Source organism: Scardinius erythrophthalmus (assembly GCF_964197995.2).
Source record: "Scardinius erythrophthalmus genome assembly, chromosome: 15".
Classification (NCBI taxonomy): domain Eukaryota; kingdom Metazoa; phylum Chordata; class Actinopteri; order Cypriniformes; family Leuciscidae; genus Scardinius; species Scardinius erythrophthalmus.
Genome location: NC_138235.1, coordinates 22,666,808 through 22,693,699, shown reverse-complemented (window position 1 = coordinate 22,693,699; position 26,892 = coordinate 22,666,808). Strand labels below are relative to the sequence as shown.

Here is a 26,892-nt window from a genome sequence, read left to right as displayed (position 1 = left end):
CATAAAGAGATTGTAAAAACTAATCCATATGAATTGAACGGTTAAGTCCAAAATGATGAACCGATTTTAATGGTGTGATTCTTCTTCTACTGCTTCTTCAAAAAATAAATAAATAAAATAAACTAAGTAAAGATGAATTTGACTGATAGCATTATTTATTTTGTCAACATTCCGATAGTGATTTCGATATACTTTGTTATAACAATATATCGCAATATTTTGTGAAGTCTTTTGGGCGTGATAATCGTGTAGTGAAAAATCTGATATCGTGACAGCCCTAGTGCGTTTAAAAAAGTACAACCTGATCTCACCAGCCAATGGTTCACATGAGAAAAAAACGACTTAATGACAGTGTAAAAATGCAGGAAAGTTTGTGTTTAGGTGTTAGGGAACAGAAAATATCATTAGCTCAGTATAAGAGCTATAGAAGGCAGTCCAAAATCACTAAGATGGAAAAACAAACATGTGTATGTGTATACATGATGTTGTTTCCTGCCTTTGGTGGTAGTAGTAGAGACGTTGGGCGGTGAGGCAGTAAATCGTTTGATTATTTGATTCACCAAGGGAATCCAGGAACATATTTGCTGCGGTGTTCACACACGCACACATGCACACACATACACAAACACACACTATGATATAAACCCATCCTCTGCGTTCACACTCCTGGATGTGTTTGCATCCCCAGGCCGCTACATCTAAATTTCTTTGTTTATTTTACCTTATGCTCTGTTTAACTAGTTCTCCCCTGCTGACTCCTTCTGTTTACTTCATTTTTTGGTACTTTTTCACAGCTGAAAAGCAAAAAGGGAATCATTTCAATGCATGTTTATGCATTGTACCCGAGGAAGGAACCTTTTAAAGGGGTGGTTTACTGCCTTTTTTCTTAGCTTGATTATGTTTATGGGCTGCAATATAACATGTCTTCGTGTTTCGTTTGTTAAAAAACGCCTTATTTTTCATAAATTTCACCTTTATTGTAAGCCGCTTCCTCCTCTGTCATTTGAACGACCGGTTGACTTCCTGATTCTATGAAACCACTCCCTCAGAAAGAGGCAATGAGCTCAGATTGGTTAGTTCGGCCGGTGTGTTGTAATTGGCTAAACTGCGTCCGGAATCTTCACGCCCATTACCTTTACGGGCGACAGTTGCATGTGCTCCGGACCCGGTCAAATGTAATGGTGTCAATATTGCCTCATCAGTTTGAGCCAGAATCAGACCCAGAGAGCGGTGATGAAGAGAGTCAAGCAGAACCTCCGCAAACACGGCTCTTACTAAACGTTTCTGAATGGTAATTTTTTTTAATTATTATTATTTTCTCAAAGAATTCCCATACGCTGTTACTTGAAAATGCTACTGCTGTTTGTTAGCTTTTGAGATACGCTTTCCCCCTGATTAAACATTTAATATAACTGAATACATGACTGAGTAATACCGTTTTTTAAAGATATTGTTTTATTGATAGAATGAACAACCGTTTAACTATTCACAACACTTACCGGTAGTTTACTCAGTTTGTCGTTTTCTTTAGGTGTACATGTGATAACAGCAGCTGAAGTTCGCTGTTGCGATAATTTTTTGAAGTTTGTACACGTTTCTTATACACACAAAATATCATCGAACTAACTAGCTACTATAACCAAACAGCTTTGGCATTGGTTTGCGTTCTTGATCAAATAAAAAAATTACGTCATAAAGTATACATGGAAAATACGTTTACAAAATTTGTACATATACAAATTCGGGTCCAAAATGTTTATACGCATCTGTCATATACTAAAGCCAGCGCTGGCATTTTTTTACATCCTTGATAAAACTAAAACGTACGTCTTAAATTATACAGGCAAATACATTTAAAATGATTAAATCTTACTTGCAGGTTGTGGCCTCTGGTTTTAAAGCTGTAACTGCTTCATGTTGGAGTAATAGTTTCTTGTTGAATCCGACATTGAACTCGTGTAGATTCTGGAAGCTGTCTTCGGTAAAATGCGCAGCACAGAGAGCTAAACTACGATTGTAATTGTCAGGAACATAATCAAACTTAAATTTGAACCATTGTTGACGAACTACAGCGTCTGTAGGAAGCCTGAACACAGAAGACCTGACAGCTACAGCTCTCCACTATAACTCCTCCTCTTCGACAGCAGAACATGTTCCGGAGGGAGGGTGGATGTAAATGTATGGGTTAGTTACGTATAAAACCCGGGAAGTATCTCGTTGTAGTCCCATTCGAGTCGTTTTTGTAGGCATTAAACTTCCTGATTTTTAAAAGACAATATCTCTGCTTACGTTGAACTTTCAGCGCAGCAACTTTGCAGATACTGTTCATGCACCAACAGCAACATTACACAGTATTTAAAATGAAAAAAGTGAAATAGCAATCAACCACCCCTTTAAAAATATTTTTGTATAAAATTTGGCTTAACTAAGTATGCTTTTACATCAAATATGTCTTAGATTGAGATGCTGTCTTTGCACCTTACATTATAGAAGAAATCTGATTTATTCATAATGTGTTCATGCCTTTAAGCTTGTGTCTCAGTGTTTTTGTGTTACTTTGAAGCTGTTTTGAACACACCTTGCATGTTCTCCAAGGCCCCAGCCGGCTCAACTCCCTTTCCCTGGAAACTCTTATGCAGAAGTAATCATGTTTTTGTGCCAAAGGCTAAACGCCTGAGAAATGCGGGGGCTCTTGTGATCGGTGACTATCAATGGGAGCGAGAAGAGAGAGGCTGACGTGAGGCAGGAGAGGATGGTGGAGAATGGAAATAAGGAAACAGCGCTCTTTGCATGTACATTTGGTTGGACAGAACATTAGCAATAGCAGGCATGAAAAATTCAGACTGGAGGGATGATAGAACAGATAAAAAAAAGAGCTCTTTGAGCCTGGATCAATTGTGAAGTTGAGGGATTAAGGCTGATCAGCCTTCTAAATGTTATCTGGAGCTCAGGCACGGACTTGAACCCCTCTTTAAGAGGGAATAATTCCTCTGCGTATTTTCCAGTGCAGATGCAGCCAGAAGTCTTACCAAACGGTCATGGATACTTTGCTGAAACCAAGAACTGTTTGTACAGAATACTTGATTCATCCAACAGCATGTTTCTGGAGGACTGTCAGCTGTGCCCAAGGCCAATCCATCTTTTCCACTCATTATGTTGTTCAGAGTTTCCATCTTACAGTTTGACTCCCTTCCTGTTTAGCAATTATAATTCATCCTATTAATAAAGCATCTTAATGAATTAAAATATTTCCATAGGATTCCCTACAGGTTGTGTTCTCTACCGCATAAATCACTGTCATCTGTCTTGTCTGTCTATCTATCTGTCTGTGTCTTTTTCCCTTGCTGAAACTCTTGTCTTTGCCGGCTTTAGACATGTGGACTCATTTTGAACTTGTCAAATAAATGCAAATAGTCCTATTGCAAACAAAATTAGTTTTTTTATTTTCTCTTCTTATCCATTTAAAAATATGTAAACTCAAAACAAGACTAATTTACATAAAGCATAATTTGCATATGACTTGATTTAAAAAATATTGAATTAAGTTTGAAGTAATTCTTTACTCCATTGATAAATTATGTTGACAGTTTGCTTTAAGAAATAGAAAACCATATATACCTATTAAGAAAATGATTACATAAATGTGCATCTTTGTTTTTGAATTCTGCTGACTCTATTTTCATTAAATCTGGTTACTGAAGTTACATTTTGAAGCTTCAAAAAAAGTTTCTGTCTTTTTTTGGCTTTTATAAACTTTAACAGCTGTCTGTGCATTCAGTTTTGCTGTGTGCTCTGAGGATTTAAGAGCCTCTAACTGTCTGAAATTGAGAAATGTGCAGAAATGAAGACTGTAGCTGTCTCAGGGTCTCTCATAGTTGCCACTTGACATTGTTACAGGAAAAAAATAGCTTTTACCTTCTTCGGTAGAATACAGCATCCTTAAAATACTCGGGTCTGGGTCTGAATACAGCCTTAAGTTAGTGTGGAGCGAGTGTAGAAATTTCTCCCTGTGAGCAGACACTTCATAGAAAATCAATTTCGTAGGTTAGGACACCATTACCGCCAGGTCCAAAAGGGTTTTTTAAAACATAATGGCAGTGAATTCACTCAATAGGGAGGAAAAGATGCTTAGGCTTGGCATAGTTTGTGTTTTTTTTTTTGTTTTTTTTTTATTGTGCAAAGTTCTTTTTATAGTGCTAAAAACACTGCCTTATATGCTTCTAGTTTTGTTGCCATCTGCATTCATAGCTTCAATATGCAACTCGTGTACAATATCTTAATGCAACACGTGATGTCTTGGCCTAATTATAGGTAGGAGTCCTTCCAAGAACACAACATAAACATCTGTTTCTCTTCTTCTTGGCTCTCTGCCCTTTTCTCTCTCTCTTGTTTTTGCTCCATCCGTCATTCTTCCAGTACTAAGTTTGTTATATGTGTTTTTTAGGCAATGCAGACTGGAGCTGATGTTTATCCCGTGGATCCACTGGACAGCATATCCCAGTGAAATCATCATCTCCCACAATTCCCACGAGACTCTTCCTTCTATGTGAAATAAACTCTACAGCAAGGGAGATAGACCTTAAACAACTGGGATTTATCCCATGTTCCTGACATCATCTTTAGGAAATGAGACTGATGCATCTGTCTTTTCTCTCTACTTGGAGGAAAATCTAACGAAAAGCCAAGAGAAGGATTCATTTTACTTACAAATCTGCTCCTTCTAAACCCAAAGAAGAGCCTGATGGTGTCATATGATCTGGACTGATTGTACTCAGTCGGAGTGCCTAGCGGCAGCACTTTTGCTCCAGATGAAACTGATGTTTTTCCTGCATAATTCTTAGTCTGTCTGGAGTCGTTAACACGCTGTGTGTTGTGGCATGCTGTTGGGCTCAGAATCCACAGCATCTTAATTACACAACCGATTCGCTGCCATTTAAAGATCTGCTTTCCTCTTTTTTTTCTTTTTTTTTTTGTCATCTTTACTTATGCTATTACCCAAAAGATGCCCAAGAGATCCTTCTGTCTCCCACACATGCACCTAGTAAGTTTTTGCATATAATGTCTGTAACCTTTCCAGTGCTGTTCTTTCTCTCCAGCATTAAGGTCATATTTATTCACATATCCCGCCATAATGAAGCCTTTATTTAATGATGCTCATGTCCAAATTAGCCTGGTTTTGTGACCATCCAGGGCCATTGGTCCCCGCAGACGCAGTGACCTTTGGAGAGGGCCAGACTGCAGCTTTGTGGCCCAACAGCTTCACACACACGTCTACCCTTGAGCCCCTGGCAGTAAATAGTGAATGGTAAATGTCAGCGCTCTGGCCATTGAATTATACAGTTTATTTAAATAAGTGTAAGAGCAGATCAGATTGGCCAACAATCTCCACCGGCAGCTTGCCTCCATTCACACGTAAGCCTTCGGCAATCTGGGAATTTTCTCTTTGATTAGAAGGATTATATTGTCTTCCCTCTGATGGCATGTCCTGTCCTGTTTTGTTACTGTTTAGTTACAAAACATGACTTTTATTTGACAGACAAAAGTTTTAAAATATTAATGCTTAAGCAGTTTATTTAAAAATATTTTTTTCCAACGAATAATAAAATAGAATAAAATAAAAGTGCTTACTAAAGAAGGTATTCATTAGGGGTGTAACAATATTTCGTGTCACAATATATATCACAATACCAAAATGCAACAATATCGTGGATAGTGACAATATGTACTGTATAATGTATAGTTTACCCAAAATAAAAATTACTGTGTGAGAAAAAAATTCAAGTTTTCAGAGTTTTAGTGTCAGTACTACATTAAACTGCTATATATAATGTTGAATATAATGTATAATAATGCAATCCAGTTGCCAGTAAAAAGTGGCCTACATTATTTTAAATATATCTAGTGAGTGACAGAGTGCAAGCATATTCGTCTAAAATAACTCTGTATTTTCAGCTTCAGAATCATGAATATTTTTTATTCTGGTGTCACCATTGTCCTGTACATTGGGTTACCAGCACCAAGTCCAAGCCTATTCATTTACACCCATCAAATTGAGCATTTTAATCAACAGTTCATTTTTTGTTAACCTTTAACTATATGTCTTGGAGTATCGCAATAATATCGTATCGTGATATGTATCGAATCGTGACATGAGGGTATCGTTACACCCCTAGTATTCATTCTTTCAATTAATCTTTTTTTCTTAATGATATTCGGACAATTGCATCACCCTCGCTTTATTTGACTCCAAAAATTTGACCCCAAAAATATCAAACTGAATTTTAATATAGAAATGAAAACATACTCATCATAGAAAAGATTTATTCAAGTCATTGTATGCATGAAGTGCATTTTTGATGTTTTTCAGAATAAATTAATAGATAAAAGGTGACAACAAATTATGCGTGTCATTCACCAATGAAACTCATTTGATTACGTTGTCTTTTATCTTGCGCTTGCTCTGTTACTGTCTCTCTTTTCCTCTTCCTCACAGCGTCAGACATGAGGGTCGCACCGACACGTTTGGCAGGACCACAGAAAGGGATCCCGCTTGACGTTCCACGTGGATAAATTAGTTTTTTTCTTGTCGGAGTTACACATTCTTTCCATATCTTTTACAACTGTGCGGCTCGTGGAAGACAACGGAAAAGACTTAAAAGGGCCTGATGCACCTTTTAAAAGCAGCAACAAAAATGAATAAATCATCAAGATGGAGTGAGGGCTAGTTCTTCACAGACAGCGCTGAAGGAAACACTCTTCCCCCCCACCTGCCGGCTCCGAGCGAGCGAGAGAGAGCTAGAACTGAGGTCTCTGGCAGACTGACAGTTGCAGCCTCTCCTGCTCTCTAGCCTGGCGTTTTGTTGATGCATTGTCCTTGATTTTCACGTTCCTCTGCCCTCCCCTCTGTGCCTGTGTCATGCTCTGTTGCCGGTGTGCCGTCCTGGAGCCATGCCCATCCCCGAGATGGCTTTGAGCACGGTGAAGTCTCTGTACTGGGAGGTGTTCCCCTCCATGGCCACGCAGCGGGTGTACTGCACGCCTGTGCTCTGGGCCGGGCGCCTCTATGTGCTGGGGGGCTGCAGCGAGAACGGCCTCCCTTTGGACTCCGCCGAGGTGCTGGATCTGGAGAGCCAGCGCTGGTGCGAGCTGCCCCCTCTCCCCACCGCTCGGGCCGGGGCATCCGCCGTGGCCGTCGGAGACCAGCTCATGGTCATGGGAGGCATGGATGCACAGCAGAGCCCACTGGCCTCCGTGGAAGTATATCATCCTGATGAGGGCAAGTGGGAGAGGAAGACGGGACTGGGGCAGGCCTCCATGGGCATCACCACGCTGGAGAGAGGTAAGAAGTGTTTGCTCCTCATTTTGACCAATTCCTTGAAAAGATTCCCAAAAAAAGAACCGGACTGGATGCTGGTTTGCGAGACTGCACTGGTTGATCCACCTCATTAGATAAACTGTACTAGTCAACTTGCATCACCAGGCAAGTTTTTTCTTATTAGAGTGCAAAAAAAATGTTTTTACAATTAAAAGAAAGTCTAAAAATCCTTAAAACTTGAAATAAACTTGTTTTCAGAAGCTGTGCCCTTAATTATGCTTATTTTCCCTACCCAGTTGTCAAATTAGTCATGTTTGAACCTTACTAAAATTTGTTAGTTTATGCCAGATTTGACAGTGGGGTAAGAAAAATAAGCACAATTAGGCATATTCTCTGAAAACAAGTCATAATATTTTATGCCGTTTTACATCTATGGTCAATGACAATAAGCGTATCCAGGAAAAAAGAAAAGTATTTGTTTCTTAGAAAAGTTTCCACATACATTTTTCAAGAAAAACATTTTTACAATTATCAGAATGTTTTAATTCATTAATATGATTATTAAATTTTGGTATGCTTTCATACATCACACCACATGTCATTTTACAGTCTGGATTAAACTGCCTCATAAAAAGTCAAAATATGTAATATTTTAAGAGAATAATTGACCTTGACACATGGTCATGTCTGTAATGTAATTTTTTGTTTTGTTTTTCTATATGTTTCTGCATGTTAGTTACGCCACATGACTTTGATTTGACAGACAAATGTTTTTCAAATTTTAATAATACTAAAGCAGTTTTTAAAAATATATATTTATTTAATGAATAAAAAGACTGCTTACAAAGTACTTAAGGTTTTCTTTTCAAATCAGTTATATCTAAATCCTTGATATATATATATATATATATATATAGGCTTTATGTCCCCAAAAGTGTCAAACTGAATTTTATTATACAAATTAAAAACCTACTAATTGTAGAAATATTTATTCAATTTATTGTATGCATGAATTGCATTTTAATGTATTTTAGAATTTTTACAAAAATAGCATCATGTCATTGACCAAGCAAATTGATCTAATTTTAAGGATGTTTACATTTTTTTTTTCTATGAGAAAACAAGACAAATATATTTCTTACCCACTTCACTGTCTTTTCACTACAAGTGCATGTGTAAGTGTTCTGCTGTTGTAGTTTTTCAGACTAAATTGTTATTGTTTGGTTCACAAACCTCAGTGAGCAGCAGTGTGTAGAAAGACATCAGACTGTAATTGGGGAAAACAAAGTTTGGTTCCTCCCTTCATCTTTCTGCTGCTTCCCGTCAGAGCACGATTATCTGTATAATCTCAAATGCTGTTATCTTTGGTACAATCACTGCAGTTGTAATAAATGTCTCATAACCGGTGCCTCTGGAGTGCTCCGGATATACCAGCTCCAAGTGAAGGAATCAGTCATGCCATTGTGACACAAAGACTTACACTGCAGAGAATAGTCTCTCTAACACATTCTCCATCCTCTCCAGCTTATGTAGGTGTGTGTTCAGGTGACAGTTTATCCAGTTTGAGACCCCGAGGAAGAGTGTTTATTCACAGGGATTCGCTTCTCCTAAGACGTATTCCACCAGCTGAGCCGCATTCAGGCCGGGACAGATCAGTTCAGTTCTGTCTGTGGGTCCATGTTAAAACTATCAGCAAGACCTATTTGGATTCATGTGCAGGAGAGAGATCTTGTGTGAGAACATGTGGTTCTCTAACCAATACTTCTTTCAGTCCACAGAATTAGAAATGATCTGTCTTCTCATTTACTTAGAGCAGCAGAGCGTTTGAAATTAGCTTGTGAGGTTTGGGTTAGACATTTGCCATTAAAAAAATTATATTGAGGTAAATTAAATAGGCCATATCATGAATATGTTCATTTTAATTTTTTTCTAGCTCTGCTTATAATGTTGGTCGAGGTTCCTTGCACCAAAAACTAGTGATTTACTTTTTTTAATGAGCATTTTCTCTTTTTGACACTTTTTTACTTCCACTGTCTGGCCTTTTTTTTTACAATTAAAGGGATACTTCAGGATTTAGCATTAAGCTTTGTATTAGAAGAATACCTGTAGTATTTTCGAATAACCGTGCTTTCCACCCTCATAACCCCCTGAGACGAGAGATTTATGTATTTTTGTCTGGAAAAAATCCTCCGATGACGCAAAACTCGTTATTTTGCGTCATCAGAGGATTTTTTGGCCAGAGGCTAAAGACTACGGCCAGTAGTAGGGGCTGTTCCTCAAGTTTTCAACCCGCCCATAGGAGGTGGGATCTCACTCACACAGAATGTACACAGTGTCAGCCATCTTTTTTTGGAAGCTAAGCTAGCAGGCTTTTGTTCTGTGGAGAAAGCTGAGTAGTAGGAGAAAACTGAGTAGTAGGGGTTACCATCCTCTTTTTCCCAGACATCGAGATTGTCCAAAATGTCCGGGATTCGGCTTTTGCGTTCTGCGGTCGCCATTCATTGTTTACATGCACACCTTTTGTTTCAATCTAACTGAATTCATTCCGATTGGTGAATCTTAATGTAGTGTTTACATGAATGCTAAACAAGTGATCGGTTGATGTGCGTTTTAACATTGCTAAGAAAATTCCCGCTCCTCCGTGAGAGATACGAGACCGGTGCGTCTCACAGGTGCTGCTCATCAGTAATCACGCCACCGGCCTCGCGCCGTTCTCCAGCGCCCCTCAGCCTCGTCCTGCTCGCCACAGTAAACATAATGAATGGCGACTGTAGAACGCAAAAGCCGAATCCCGGACATTTTGGGCGATCTTGAAATCCCTGGCAGACTCGTCACGGAGACTCACTAGTAGCCTAGCCTTGTTGTTTAACTGTGCTCTCTTACCGGTAGGCGTGGCTTGGGAGTGGCCTCGTAGAGCAGCGAAGCAAGTGCATTCTGGGAGTTGTTGTCTTTCATCCACATGACCCAAAAATATATTTTCTGGCTTTTCTCAGTCTAGAAAGCTCCAAATTCAAAAATAATTTCACATTTCTTCTACATAAATGACCCATTTTAAATACACATTCATCTTTCCAGAGGTGAAGTATCCCTTTAATAATAATAAATAATTATTAGTATTATTAGGCATCACAATGTTGTTATTATTATTAATAATAATTAATAATAAATATTAATAATTATTCTCCTAAAGATGAAAATTTACTCATCCTTCTGTTGTTCCAAACCTTCTCTGTGGAACACAAATAGTCTTCTGAAGTCATATGTTAACTTTTTATGAGAAACAGTCCAAATTGCATTGAATTTTTTTTTTTATCTTTTCCAGTCAGTGAGTTGACAATTTAAGAACTAGATAAGGCCAGATTTCTTAACAGATGATTGAAACGATCCAAGAACGAGTAAAAGTTCAGAAGACTTTGTCATTTTGTCCTCATTCACTTCCATTTTAAAAGGGGTGGCTACATTTTGTGTTCAGTAAAAGAAATTAAATTATTTACATAATAATTACAGGATTACTGTAAGACTTGTTACTGTACCTTTAAGTGGTATAAATGACCTCTGCTTTGATTGACTAACGTCTTTGCATGTAAAAGAGTAACACTGCTTAGATGAGGTAGGTTTGCTGTCATGTACAATTGATATGAATTTGTAGCCTCTTTTGTGTGTGAAAGAACATGAGCACACCAGGGAAAGAGCTGCAGGATTGTGTGTTTATCTATGTGCATTAGTGCGTTTATAATTATGCCTCTGTTGTTCAGTTTCCTTAAAGTTGTGTTCCCTTTCTAGGCACACAAATCATACAAGAATACAAATACCAGCATGATCCATGCCTTGCCTTATTAAAACAAGTGCATGCTAATTGCCATATGCCACCACCATGTGGACTGATAATTACACTTGAAAGATCTTATTATACAGCTTTCTGGAATACTTGTTTCTTATTGGTCAAATATTTTTATATAATGACGGCTAAACTGTGCATTCGATCTTTGTCAATGGCAACTGACCTCATACACATCTCTCCATTGTCTTTCTTCTCGCATAATAAAACATTTTTAGATAATTTAGGTACGTTTGTTTATTTATTTACTTAAATATGGTAATTTATTCACAATTTCAGTCGGTTATTGTCGCAAAATAAATCTCAATAGGGTGATCAGGACCTCAACTAATTAAAGGGGTTTTGTATCATCCTTATACAAGAAGAGGTTTATTTTGTTCTTTAGGTGATCCTGACATAACTTTTCTCTCATTTTTAATTGACAATTTATCACGTCACCCTTTACTATCAGTGTATCATCGTAATTCTTTAAACTCTCGTGTTGGAAAAAGCATTAAGGTCCTGAAACAGGCCGTTTGAAGCCATAATTCAGTTTTAGGCTTTGGTATCAAAGACCTCTGTTTTCACCTCTCTCTTTCGGTCAGCGGAGCTTGTTCTCTTTGATATCCTTCACGTCATCTTAGAAACAAATTGCTTTGAGGTTCCAATCTGTATTTGTATGGCTTTGAAATCCCATTTTCCTTTGCACCCCTTTGCCTTATTGGAAACATTCTTTATCCGAATATCAATCCGGGTCTGAGCCAAACCATCTAGATCTTGTAAATAACATATCCCATACTGGATTTGATCTCAATGTTTAGGAAGAAAATAGAAAAAGCTGATGCTGTTTGTGATAATGACAATAATAGAGAATTGAGCTGGAGAAGTGCAGCTGTGGCCAGTCAAAACCACAGAAGTCTTATCTCATATTTGTTCTGGTGTGCAGCTGTGCGCTGTTGTCTAGTGAGAAGTTTGAGTGTGTGCTGTGGTGTTGAGGACGTGTCATGATCATGCTGACCTCTCACTAAGACAGCATTTGGAGCGGATGTCTATTTAGGCAGGCAAGGTCTTTTTGATTTCAGACTAGCACTCTGAAGAAAATGTGACTGTCAGCTAGGGTTGCCAACTATACTATATAATGCAGAATCATCCTGTGTTAACCCCAAAGTGGGGTGTATTTTGTCTCATGTTTAGTGTTTTGCTCCTGAAATACTAGGAACACTTTGGCATGTGTCAATTTAGTTAGTCAGTATTATAAATTTCAGAATAGGATGGAAAACAAATTGCAAATGATGAATGTGAAACAGACAGGTTTTCTGCAAGTTGTGTATGAAAGCCATGACACATGCTGTTATGCATAATTGCATATATTCACCATTACATAAAAAAATTAAATATTTTGAAATATTATTGCAATTTAAAATGACTGGTTTTCTATTTGAATATATTTTAAAATGCAAGTTATTCCTGTGATGGCAAAGCTGCATTTTCAGCATCATTACTCTTTACTCATTACATTACTCATGTCTTCAGTGTCACATGATCCTTCAGAAATCATTATATGCTGATTAGCTGCTCAAGAAACATTTCTGATTAATATCAGTGTTGAAAACAGCTGTGCTGCTTAACATTTTTGGTGAAATTCTTTGAATAGAAAGTTCAAAAAAACGTACTCGGTTACTAACGTAACCTCGGTTCTCTCTAGAAGAGGGAACGAGTACTGCGTTTTATCAAAACGCTACGGGAAAAGTCTCTTTTCACGAAACACTGAAGCAAAAAATTATCCTTTAATTTTCATATATGTAAAACGCGTTGCGGCAGCAGCAGACAGCTATGGCGAGACGGCTTGCTCGCTCATTGGCTGCTCTGCGGCAACTGCTTAAGCCTATCGAGCGAGGCCTGAGATGGCATCAGGCCAATGAGGGCGCTTCGCGCCCTCCTCGCCACTTCCCGCCGAAACGGGCGTGGCTTACCTCTATAAAAGGAGCTTGAGAAGGCTGACTCACTTGATTTTGATCGCCGAAGCGAACCAGAGTGAACCGTACGCACGGCAGAGAACGCAGTACTCGTTCCCTCTTCTAGAGAGAACCGAGGTTACGTTAGTAACCGAGTACGTTCTCTTACGAGAGTCCTCTCGTACTGCGTTTTATCAAAACGCTACGGGAACCCCTTGCAAAACGCCGTGCGTGCTGGGATAAAAAACACTGATCACCGGAAGCTATTTCAGGCATACAGTGCATAATCACCAGATTGACTCACACAGAGTCAGGGAATAAGGGTGGGAGCCTTAATTCCCTAAACTGTAGCGTCGTAGAATAGACATGTCCACAGACGCAAGTATAACATCACATAGACAGGGTAGGGAACCTGAACTAATGTGGAAAATGTGGGTCTTACACAGTTCTGCCCAAGATAGTCGGTAGCGCATAGCGCATGAGTTTCAGCGGTCTGACTAGACGGCTGAACGGATTACACCGACAAATGCTTAGCCTGCAAGGCGGGAACCTCTAGGTTATAAAACCTGATAAATGTAGACGGCGAGGCCCAGCCTGCCGCCGTACATATATCCTGTAGGGAAATCCCGCTGGACCAAGCCCACGAAGAAGCAACGCTTCTCGTAGAGTGCGCTCTGACTCCCAACGGGCATGGAATGCCCTTGGCAGTATACGCCAGCGCTATGGCGTCAACTATCCATCTGGATAGACTTTGTTTCGAAACAGCCATTCCTTTGGAACGTCCACTGAACGAGACAAAGAGCTGCTCTGTCTGTCTGAAGACAGCAGAGCGGGACATATAAGCTCTTAAAGCCCTAACAGGGCAAAGAAAACTCGAGTCCCCTTCCTCACTCGATGCCGGCAGGGCAGCCAGGGAAATGACCTGAGCCCGAAAAGGCGTGTTGAGGGATTTCGGCACATAGCCGTGCTTAGGTTTGAGTATGACTTTAGAGTCATTAGGACCAAACTCCAAGCACGCCGGGCTCACAGAGAGCGCGTGCAGGTCGCCTATGCGCTTCACTGAAGCGAGAGCCATCAAAAACACTGTTTTGAAAGACAAGTGTTTGAGGCTAATAGACTGGATAGGCTCGAAAGGGGCACCTTTCATGGCCGCCAGGACCGTAGAAAGGTCCCACAAAGGAACTGAAGGAGGTCTGGGCGGATTCAGTCTCCTAGCTCCCCTGAGGAAGCGGATGACTAAATCATTCCTTCCCAGCGACTGACCCAGCGTTGAACCAAAGAACGCTGAAATAGCCGCCACATACACTTTGAGCGTGGAAGGGGATCTGCCCTTATCCAACAGCTCTTGTAGGAAGGAGAAAACCTCCGTTACCTCACATTCGAGGGGTGAAATGCTCCGAGCTGTACACCAGCCGGAGAAAACCGACCACTTCGAAGCATAAAGCCGCCGTGTCGACGGCGCTCTAGCCTGAGTGATGGTATTCACGACTCCCTCTGTGAGACCAACGGGTATCCGTTGAGCACCCACACATGAAGGGACCACAGTTCCGGGTGTGGGTGCCAAATCGAGCCCCCGGCCTGCGAGAGGAGATCTCTCCTCAACGGCAGTGGCCATGGATCGATATCTGTCAACTGCATCAGAACTGGGAACCATATCTGGTTCTCCCAGAACGGAGCTACAAGCAGGACTGGGCATTTCGTTTCCCTGACCCGTTCCAGCACCTGTGGCAGGAGGGAGACGGGGGGAAAAAACATATAACGGGCAGCGCGGCCACCTTCGGGACAGCGCGCTGTCGGTCTTTGAAAAGAACGCGGGGCAGTGCGCGTTATCGCGGGACGCGAAAAGGTCCACCTCCGCTCTGCCTAATCTCTCCCACAACAGCCGGACTGTTTGTGGGTGTAGAGACCATTCGCCCGGGGGAACATTGTTCCTGGACAGTCTGTCTGGGCCCACATTCTGAAGCCCAGGTACATGCACTGCTCTCAGCGAGCGTAAGTTGTGCTGAGCCCATAATAGGAGGCGTTTCGCCAGCCTGTACAGGGATATGGACTTCAGACCGCCCTGGCGATTTATGTAGGACACCACAGCCATGTTGTCCGAACGGACTATGACGTGTTCGTCCTTGATGTGGGGACAAAAACGCGTCATCGCGTTGTGCACTGCCAGCATTTCTAGGCAGTTTATGTGTTGGAGCTTTTCTCGTTCCGACCACAGGCCGAAGAACGGTCTGCCCTCGAGCAGAGCTCCCCATCCCGAGGTGGATGCGTCTGTCGACACCATCCTCACTCTCGAGGAAGTCCCCAGGCTTACTCCTGATTGGTACCAGTCGTCCGCCGTCCAAGGCGCCAGGGCTGAAACACAGCTCTGATCGACCTTGAGGCGTAATCGACCGGTCGCCCACGCTCTGCGCGGTACCCGCGTTTTCAACCAGAACTGCAGCGGGCGCATGCGGAGCAGGCCCAGCCGGAGAACTGACGATGCTGAAGCCATGAGACCCAGCATCTTTTGAAACTTCCTGAGCGGGGTGACAGCGCCGCGGCGGAAAGACCTCGCCGCGCGCTGAATGATCAACACGCGCTGTGGTGACAGCCGCGCTGTCATAGACTGTGAGTCCAGAACGACGCCCAGAAACAAAATCGTTTGACTGGGGTTCAATGAACTCTTTGTCCAGTTGACTGTGATACCAAGATTCTCGAGGTGATCGAGTAAAATGGTTCTGTGCTCCACGAGCTGTGATCGTGATTGAGCTAGGATCAACCAGTCGTCCAAATAGTTCAGCACTCGCATGCCTCTGAGTCTGAGAGGAGCGAGCGCTGCGTCCCTGCATTTCGTAAATGTACGAGGTGCTAGGGACAAGCCGAATGGCAGGACTGTATACTGGTATGTCTGACCCCCGAAGGCGAATCTCAAGTATCGCCTGTGGTGTGACGCTATCTGTATTTGAAAATACGCGTCCTTCAGATCTATCGACATGAACCAGTCTTCTCGGCGAACATGCGCGAGAATTTTGCTGGTTGTGAGCATTTTGAAACTGCGTTTCAATAATACTCTGTTCAGCCGTCTTAGATCCAGTATGGGTCTGATACCGCCGTCCTTTTTGGGGACTAGAAAGTATCTGCTGTATAGTCCCCCTTCGCTTAGAGCTGGGGGAACGCGCTCTATCGCCCTTTTGCTTATCAGTTTTGATATTTCGGCTCGAAGTAGGTGAGCTACTTCCAACGAAACCGTAGTTCCGACGCGCGCTGTGAAGCGGGGAGGGCGTCGACAAAACTGTAGCGAGAAGCCTCTCTTTATAATGCCTAGCACCCAGTCCAAAACCCCTGGAAGCGCTGCCCATGCTTCTGCATGGCTGGCTAAGGGCTGGATACGGAGCGCGCTCTGTTCGCCGTGCGACAGAGGCGCTTCGGGGGATAAAAACATAGGCGTTATGCCTGTGGCATTTGAGGCGGGGCGCGCGCTTAATACAGCGGGCGGAACGCTCGTCCTCGACCTTACTACAGTGCTTAGCTGAGTGAGGGAGGACTGAGAAAGTCTCATAGGACTCATGTGAGCGAGTAGATGTGGGCTGGGAGCGGGCACATTTACTGCTTTGGGCGCGGTGTCTGCCTGAGCAGAGCGCGCGCTCACAGGTCTCGTTTTTACAGAGAGCCTGTGATCTGTTAGACATAGTGTTCGTGGGCACTGGGAAGCGGGCACTCTCACTATGTTGGAAGCACAATCGACCTGAGTCGATTTTATGTGCGCGAGCCCTAAGTGTAGGGCTGTGCTTATGTGTAGTGATGGGCACTGAGGAGTGGGCATCGAGACTACATTTATAGCACCATCGGCCGTGGCCGGGCAGAATGCCTGCGCTCGACCCCGCTGCGGTGTTTAACCGAGCAAGGGAGGGCTGGGCGAGTCCCGTAGGACATATAATGACCGTTAGTAAGTGTGGGCGCGGGAGAGCGGGCACAATTACTGCAATGAGTGCACTGTCTGCCTGAGCAGTGTGAATGCACAGGTTTCGTCTTTACAGAAACCACAAGGCATGCAGAACATAGTATTTGTGGGCACTAGGCAGTGGGCACGTTCACTATGTTGTGTGCGTGATCGACCCGAGTCGAATATATGAGCGCGGGCCCTGTGTGAAGGGCTGTGCTAATGTGTAGGGATGGGCACAAGCAGTGGGCATCTTCTGTACACATATAGCATCATCGGCCATGGCCGGGACTTCGCTCGTGGGCTGTAAAACAAACACTTCTGCAGTTGCCTCTCGGGGAACAAACAGAGTGATTTGCATTCGGCGGCATAAATATTTTCTGCCGGCAGACCCGGGATTCGAACTCGGATCCTCTGCGCGGGAGCCTAATAATCTACCACTGGACCACAGTGAAGATACATAGACAAAGTCAGCGCGAGTATTATCCACACTGGCGTTTGCTTGCAGGCATGTACCACGTGCTCGTGGGCTGCGAAAACAAACACTTCTGCAGTTGCCTCTCGGGGAACAAACAGAGTGATTTGCATTCGGCGGCAAAATATTTTCTGCCGGCAGACCCGGGATTCGAACTCGGGTCCCCCGCGCGAGAGTCTAATAATCTACCACTGGACCACAGTGAAGATACATAGACAAAGTCAGCGCGAGTATTATCCACACTGGCGTTTGCTTGCAGGCATGCGAGTAAGCACGACATGCAATACTAACATTTTCAGACGCCTGAAATATGCCAGAATGTGAGAAGAGTGGATATCGCCCGGTTTCAGCGGGGCTGAAAACACTCCATTCCCCCTTCGCCAGTGACGCACGGGAACCGTAGAAACGGCGTTCGGTTGCAGGCAAGCGGGTACTACGCGCTCGCTGGCTGCAAAATGCATCTCCGAAGTCGCCTTCAGGGGACTGACAGAGCGAAGCATTGGCGGCATAAAAATATATATGCCGCTAGACCGGGATTAGAACTCCGGTCTCCCATGCGGAAAACCTATAACTCCACCACTGAGCCACAGGGGGATGTAGGCTTTGAATGTGAGAAGAGTGGATATCGCCCAGTTTCAGCGGGGCTGAAAACACTCCATTCTCCTTTCGCCAGTGACGCACGGGAACCGTAGAAACGGTGTTCGGTTGCAGGCAAGCGGGTACCACGCGCTCGCTGGCTGCAAAATGCATCTCTGCAGTCGCCTTCAGGGGACTGACAGAGTGAAGCATTGGCGGCAAAGGCGGCGTCAACATGTATTCTTCGGCGTTTGCTGGCAGGCAAGCGTGCTATAACAGACTCACTTGCTGCAATAATATTTCCAGTCGCCGAACAGGGAACTGAGAAATATGAGAGAAAAGAGGTGAGACCGACCAATGGTGGGACTGAGAACACTCTTTTCTCCTTCGCCGGTGAATGACGCGCGCGGAGGCAGGGTAGCTTTTCTTGTAACGTAAAGAAAAACTAATCCCGCCGTCCGCTTCCAGGAAGGGCAGCCTCGGAAGGATGCCTGGCGAGTCCTCAGAGTCACCGTAGGCAATTGGCTCGGAGTAAGGGCATTTCGCCGTCAGCGAGCGCGAGCGCTGCATGAGAAGGCGTCTTGAAAAAGACGCAGCTCTTTTAGGGGTGAGTGTTGCAGCGAACACACACACACACACACACACAGAAAACAGAGCAATATAGCAATAAAGGATATAGGCGTCGGAAAGCGCAGCAGGTACGGCTGTAGAAGGCGGCGTTGGCCAGCGGCTTCGAGGGCTCGTCCCGCTGAAGTGCTTGCTTCGAACGACGCTTGCTTCCGTGATCCAGCGATGCGTGCGCTTCGCTGAAGAGATTAAAATCAAGTGAGTCAGCCTTCTCGAGCTCCTTTTATAGAGGTAAGCCACGCCCGTTTCGGCGGGAAGTGGCGAGGAGGGCGCGAAGCGCCCTCATTGGCCTGATGCCATCTCAGGCCTCGCTCGATAGGCTTAAGCAGTTGCCGCAGAGCAGCCAATGAGCGAGCAAGCCGTCTCGCCATAGCTGTCTGCTGCTGCCGCAACGCGTTTTACATATATGAAAATTAAAGGATAATTTTTTGCTTCAGTGTTTCGTGAAAAGAGACTTTTCCCGTAGCGTTTTGATAAAACGCAGTACGAGAGGACTCTCGTAAGAGAACATTTGTTTGTGCAGTTCTTGTGCATTGGTGAATATTTTTCATTGGATTTGTTGCTGTATTAATTAAAAATTGTTGAATTCAAAGTAGGGCTGCATGATAATGGTTAAACTGATCACAAATATTTTGCTTAAAAATTATAATCCAGATTTTTAATCACAATTATTCTTATCCTAAATAAATAAATATATAAATGGTTGCCAGATTTGAGCAGATTAAGTAAAAACTGGGCTGGAAATGTATCCTTTTAAGAGAAAAGAGAGAAAAAAAATCCTGACATCTGCCAAGGATTAGAAGGATTAGAAGACTTGTTACCAATGCAAAATAACAGAAATGCATAAATAAAAATATGTTTTCAGGACAAATAATCAGCAACGATGATTTTTAATTAACTGAGAGAAGCAGAAATCATTATCGCAATTAAAATACGATTAATCGTGCAGCCCTGATACAAAGTGGTTAAGTTAAGTGGGGTTTTTTTTGTTGAAATTTTATTCATTTGATAGTTTAGTTTTATGAATATGGGCATAGTTCAGCCGAACTTGTCAGTTACTGGACAAATTACAGTCAAATAAAGATTAACAACTCATTTTTTACCAAATTTACAATTACTGCGAATCAGAATTCTCTAGCGTTATAATTTGCCTAGGCTAAATTTATATGTGATTATTGGCCATAACTTTACTTTTACTTAATCTGTGTCAGCCTGAATTTTACTATTGCATTCATTAAACAAATACCAGCAGATAAGTATTTATAGTTTCTGATCTATCCTCTATAATTACATCTTTTAAATATTACAACAGATGCAATAAACTCAGTTTGGCAAAATCTAAGTGTTTGGTTCTCAAAAGCATTTTAGGATTATTTCAGTCAAACGGTGACAGATCTTTTTTTGTACTTGCATACACTGTCACTCTGTAAGCATTTTTTTTATATAGTGATGTCAGTTACCTGCCACTAACAATTTACACGCATCTCAAAAAGCATATGTGGTTTATATATAAAGGTCTTCCTAAGTTGTCTTAAAAAGAAACTGTCTATTATTTTCTTCTGCTTAAGTTTGCAACCCTCCAAAAAGCACACCTATGGGCCACTGGACTCTCTCTTTCTTTGACTACTGCTTATCTGTATCTCCCACTCTACCATCCCTCTCACTTCCCTGCCATCATTTGATCAAGAGAGCATTCTTGTTGCTAGGCAACAGGTGTGTAAATCTGTGTGTGAGTGTGTTTGCATTTGTGTGTGTGTGTGTTTGACCCAGAGTCATTTTTAGAACGGAACAGACTGAGTTGCATTGCCAATCCATGATTCACTCGCTGCTGTGCTACTCTCCTCTTTCCCTCTTCACAAGAGAGGCAAAAAGAAGAGCTTATTGCCCTTCTGCCCCCTTAATACCCACAGTGCCCTTTGTGTTCATCAGATACATAATAGTGAGAAAATCTCCCAATTCACTTGCTGAGTCCATCTGTTTGACCCAAACAGCCCCCCATGTTCTCTACTAGACACATTGCAGCGACTGTATGTGCATCTCTGCAGTTTTTACACTCACTTTCTTTTAAAATAGTACTTATGTTTAAGGAGAGTTTGTCCATCCGTTACAGAAGCATCTTAAAAGAAGGTTTTGGGTTGTACAGTATCCCCTGGAGATGATTTTAAAGTATGTCTCTGCTGTAATCCTGGTGGAACCATTTGGTCCACTTTTCCTGGAAGTATACGTGATGCAGGCTAAGTGAGCTTTTCCTTTGTGAATTATGCAGAAACGCAGTGAAAGTTCGGCTTCTTCAAATGATAGCTGCACTGTACATGTAAAAATCGAGGTCAGCTCTAACAATTTTCCTCATTATTGAGCGCAAAAACTTTATGATGAAATCTTGTTGTGCCATAGGATTAGGCAAGTGGACAAGAAAATGCTGAATATTTGCTTAAAGTGTTGAGGAAGCTGTAGCTTGACAAGTTACAAGCTATTTATGGTTTCAATATATGAAACTACAGATGAATTATGAATACTGTTATTTAAAGCAATGCTAAGCTGTTTGCATTTGTACTATGTTTTGAGTGTATACTTAAGTGAGCATTTGCATTTTTAATGACATTCGAGACTCTTCCATATTGATTGACGTATATAATTGGTTAATTATACAGTAGTCTGGTTAAAACACTTGGAAAATGGATGGATGACTGGATGGATGTTCTTTCTCTGCATCTGATGTTTCTGTTTGTTTAGATGCAACAGTTGATGTGTCTGTGAAAAAAAAATCTTTTTAGTTTTGTATCACTTTTCTGTTTTTTTTCCCCCTCTTTTGCATAAATAAGCTGCAGTGTTTTTGTTCCAATTTACAGAGCAGTAATGTGGATTTTGAATGTTATTACGTGAAGGCAAGATGTGCAGTTCATCTGATTTGGCCTTATTAGCGCATGTCTTAATGCAACCCATGTTGCGTGTAGGTGTGCAAGCTGCTGATAGAATGTTACTAGGCTAGCATGTGTTTGTCATTTGGTTATCACTACAGCCGTGAAGATGATGTCGTGTTTGTGTGTGCATGTGTTTGTGTGATCTCATTACATAAATTTGTCTGGGAAGTGAGCTGAGATGCAGATCACTATGGTAACACATCCATCTCTGCCTTACGTAGGGACGAGACAGCTGTGCAAACAAACACATTTTAATACTTTCATTATTATATGTGGTAACTTATCTGTTACTTATCTGTGCGACATAGATGGTGCTCAAAGAATACAATGTTGCTATTGCATGCACACCGATATACTGACAGCAAGCCTTCATTACGTGCACACATACATGCAATCTGAAATAAAAGATGCTGAAACCATTAGTCCCTTCCTCTCCGCTATTGTGCAAAGGCTGTTTGATGTTGCTTTGCGACCCCTGTGTACGGCACACGTTTGATCGCTGTGTGTTGCGCGGGACACTTTCTTCTGAGGAAGCGTAAAGAATGGGGAAGAATACATGCAACTGCTAATTTCCACCGTCTCTCTCGGTCCCATCTCTCTTTCTTTCTGACACCTGTGTTGAGGTGCTTATTTGATGCTCATCTAATTGAGCTGATCTAAATACATCCTCAATCACTGTAGAGCTCATTAGTCTTCTGAAAGCAGTCAACCTGTGTGTGTGTGTGTGTGTGTGTGTGTGTGTGTGTGTGTGTGTGTGTGTGTGTACTGTGTATGATTCTGTTGATTCTCTCCTTTGTTTCATTCACAGATCTTTTTTGAAGTCATATTGCCCTCAATACCAAAACTTTTACTTTAAATGTATATAAAATATTTTAAATATTTCTTTCTGTATTCACACAATCATACGAATCTCAAACTGTATTCCCACTCTGTATTTAGTTGTTGCATTTACATTATTTTACATCATGGACATCAAGTGTGGCCACTCAACAAATAACTAAAACTGTACCAAAGTACACAACATTATTTGTTTATTTGTATGTTTATTTATATAGTGTCATATAAACCATCTAAAAGAATGCGTTTATCAATGTATTTAGAAACACACACACATACACATACATACTGTATATACACACACACACACACACACACACACACACACACACACATGTCTGGTGCACTATCTTTGTGAGGACTCTCCATAGACGTAATGGTTTTTATACTGTACAAACTGTATATTCTATCCCCTTACACTGCCCCTATCCCTAAACCTACCCATCACAGGAGACATTATGCATTTTTACATTTTCAAAAAAACTAATTCTGTATGATTTATAAGCTTTTGTACCCATGGGGACCTCAATTTAGGTCCCCACGGTGACACGAGTCCCCATGAGTCTGTGTGCATTCAGGTTTAAGTCCCCACTGGTGTAGAAAAACATGTTCACACACACACACACACACACACACACACACACACACACACACACACACACACACACACACACACACACACACACACACACACACACACACACACACACACACACACACACACACACACACAGTATGGTAAGTTTAAAAAGCCTGCATGCATTTGATCAAAAATACAAAATAAACAGGAATATTGTGAAATAGTATTACAATTTAAAATAATGGATATTGTTACAAAAGATTTCTATTTTAAATAAATGCTGTTCTTTTTAACTTTTTATTCATCAAAGAATCCTGAAAAAAGTATTGCATGTTATAAAAAATATCAAGAAGCACTTAATATTTAATATATACATATTTTTTACTTTGGTACTATTATTTAGTTAGTTATGGCAATTTATTAAAACTATTAAATTTTAACAGGCTGTTTTAACAGTTGAAAAAAAAAATAGTGCTCTTAGGCCGTGTGTCCACCAAAGCGTTTTTACTCGCGGCTGGCGTGTTTTTTCAATTGTTTTCAATGGGATCGCCGCGTTTTTAAAACGCCATGAGCGCAGCGAGGCGCTGAGTGTTTTTTTCACGCTGAAGCGCCGAGCGCTCTGCGTTTTTTACAGGTCGCCGAGAGTTGAAGAATGTTCAACTTTGGGTAAAACGCAGCGCTCATCACTGTCACTTTTCACCCAACCATCCAATCACAGTGGAGGAGAGGCGGGACTAATACCACACTGACCAACCACCACATTCTGCTTGTAGCCTACAACGTCAACAGATGACAACAACAAGCATAATAACGGAACAAAATCATTTAAAACAAGAGCCAGAGAAAATACATTATATTGTATCGACATTGTTATGTAGAATCAACACAGAAACAAAATATGTGTGAAATGAGATACTAGTAACACTTTCGCGGATATTCCGTATCATAACGAGCAATGTGTCTCAACTGAAAAAAACGCAACGCTGCCAAGACGCTCTCAAACGCCCACAGCTAGGCGTTTTCAGCAGAGCGCCTAGCGTTTTCAGCTGGCTAAAAACGCTTTGGTGGACACACGGCCTTAACGTGTGAACGCAAACTCGACCCGGGATTGATGCCGGCATCGATGCCGGGTTGGGGTCCTAGTAACATTGCCGTGTTCAGTCCCGGAACGCACTCTGTGTGAACAAAAGCCGCAATGTCGTGTCGTAGTGATGACGCTGAAGCCGGGATCGTGAAACGATCCGTAACGCAAGTTTATGATCGAATCAGAGAAAAAATGCACAAGCGTGGGTTCTCGAGAGAGAGAAATCGCAGCTCATAAGCAAACTTAAGACGCTGCTGAGACATAAGTCACATCGATGTCACGTGTCTTTACTGGTTGTGTGTGTGAACGGTGTGAACGCACTCTCTGATTCCGGAAAATCGCTGGCAGTGTGAATGAACCAAAACCAAACGAACCCGGGTAAAATCCCGGGTCACTTTTTCCGTGTATTTTCCGGAATCTCTGTGTGAAAGGGACTTATAGGTGTCTCTTAGCCCCTTTCACACAGAGATTCCGGAAAATACACGGATAAAGTGACCCGGGATTTGACCCGGGTTCGTTTGATTTTGGTTCATTCACACTGCCAGTGATTTTCCGGAATCAGAGAGTGCGTTCACACACAACCCGTAAAAATCCCGTAAAGACACGTGACATGGATGTGACATGTAATGTCTCAGCAGCGTCTGAAGTTTGCTTATGAGCTGCGATTTCTCTCTCGAGAAACCACGCTTGTGCATTTTTTTCTCTGATTCGATCACAAACTTGCGCATTACGTACCGTTTCACAGCTGGCGAACGATCCCGGCTTCAGCGTCATCAATACGACACGGCATTATTACGGCTTTTGTTCACACAGCGCGCGTTCCGGGACTGAACACGGCAATGTTACTAGGTCCTCAACACGGCATCGATGCCGGCATCAATCCCGGGTCGAGTTTGCCTTCACACAGAAGGCGCTCTGGCAATTTGCCGGCAATTTCCGGGTTCAAAGCGCTGTGTGAAAGGGGTATAAATTTGGATGATTTCATTCTCTTGGTAGCTAATAATTCACAACACCAAAGACAATTTATGTATTTAATATATTCTTTTTTTTAACCTTGCATATTTTTACATGGTTTTTGAGGTGGAGGACTTTTTGCAACCTGTCCATGTTGATGGTCATATTTTGTCTAGTTTCTTCCAAATGAAAGATGAATTTGGGCCAAAATACAGTAGATTTTGATTGGATCACACCATCTTTGACTTGTACAGTTATCTTTTTGTACAGATATTTTTATTATTTGTATTTGCCATTGTCAGAACAGACCTAAGACCCATTAGATTAGAACTAGTCTGAAGCATTCTGGGAAATGTAGATGTTCTGTTCTTTTGCATGTTCATCTTTCACCTTGATCTGGGTCCATAGACTTCATCAGGTTAGCTTTAGAGAAATCCCTCAGTATACTTGAGCTTCTCCAACAATTTAACGCTCTGTGAGGAAGACGATTAGAGAGTTTCTCCCTCAAGACGTAATTGTCTCAGAGCTGGCGACTTGTAACTTTCCTCACCCCACTTAAAGATTATTTTCTTTCCTCAGGGGAGCTTTAGAGGAGGATTGTGCTTCTCTGACAGTCAATGCTTTTGCCGCGGGCACAGATACAGTCCACAGCTAAAGTGTTGAGCTCACTTTCACAGAATCCAGCAGACGGCTTTACTTTTCACAATCTGTTCTCATGCATGTACATAGTACCATAGATACTGTTGCCATGTTGCCAATGCATTCAGAAAATCTTGGGTTTGTGGAAAAGTAGTTAAATTACAGAAAATATGTGTAATTTTGGCACAAAACAGAAAATAATGGCTCTTACCACCCCTTCAAACTAGTTGTCCCATACAGAGTTTGTCTGGTTGGCATAAGAAGCCATATAATTTTTCTCTGTTGTAAGCAACATTTAAATGGCAAGTATTTCATTACATTATGGTAGATCAGGGCTTTCCCCCCTTTGTCTGCTGTAATTTCACAGGATAATCACTAGTGAAAGGTTTGACTATGTCCATGTTTTTGTGGTGCCATCAACCTATCAATGTTGTTAGCGTGTTACTTTCCTTCTGAGTGATTCGTCATATGACATTTATGGCTAAGCTGATTGGCTCAAAGGGGCTGATTGGCTGTGAACAGCTGCCATTGGGATAAATGGGAATACTTTTGGATTGCTTCCTCAAGACATTATAAACATCCTTCATCACTCAAACAGAAAGCAATTTTCTTTAAGCACAGTGTTGACTCTTCAGAAAATCAACCTGCAAATGACTTAGTAGTTGTCTCTAAAAATAAATTGGGATAGGAATATTTTAACAATGGAAAAAAGAACCTCACTAAGCCATTAAGCCATAATCTTATTGACAACCTGAATTGCTGTTTTTAACCTGCATTTTACTTTTGTAATTGTATGCATTTTCCAGTGAATGAGGGAAAAATAGGGCATGATTGGATTTTATCCATCAGGAATGTCCTAGATCATGAATAACTGTTACTACAGAATGCAGAATGGATCCCGGCCGAATGCTAAAATAGCATGCACTTTCAAACATTCAGTCTTTACTGGTAAATTACAGTTAAGAGATCAGGTGTGAACAGGAACCTTTCAAAAATTCCTCTAAATCAGTTCTGGCAATTCCCCAGTATGAGAAGTTGTAACATTACCAGTATGATGCTATGTATGAACTTTGAACAAGATTACCGGTATATGAGCACATATGAGAAAGCAAAGCTCTGTCGGAGCCGTTTACGGTAAGCTCCGCTACTTTTAATTGTGTTTAGGCTGAAGTCTGACAGTTGCACTGCATCTC

The 26,892-nt window shown here is 41.8% G+C and overlaps 1 protein-coding gene across 2 annotated transcripts in view; it reads left to right on the top strand.

Moving 5' to 3' along the window:
• Positions 1–26,892, top strand: part of klhdc8b (kelch domain containing 8B) — a 144,436-nt gene that overhangs the window by 19,208 nt on the left and 98,336 nt on the right. The window contains exons 2-4 of one of the 2 annotated variants that reach the window (XM_081386216.1): positions 4,445–5,041; positions 5,191–5,305; positions 6,494–7,339. In XM_081386216.1, the coding sequence (XP_081242342.1) occupies positions 6,949–7,339 (391 nt within the window). In that variant the 5' untranslated portion in view covers positions 4,445–5,041; positions 5,191–5,305; positions 6,494–6,948. Of the gene's footprint in view, positions 1–4,444; positions 5,042–5,169; positions 5,306–6,493; positions 7,340–26,892 lie in introns of both variants that reach the window. The other variant, XM_081386217.1, reaches the window with a different exon arrangement.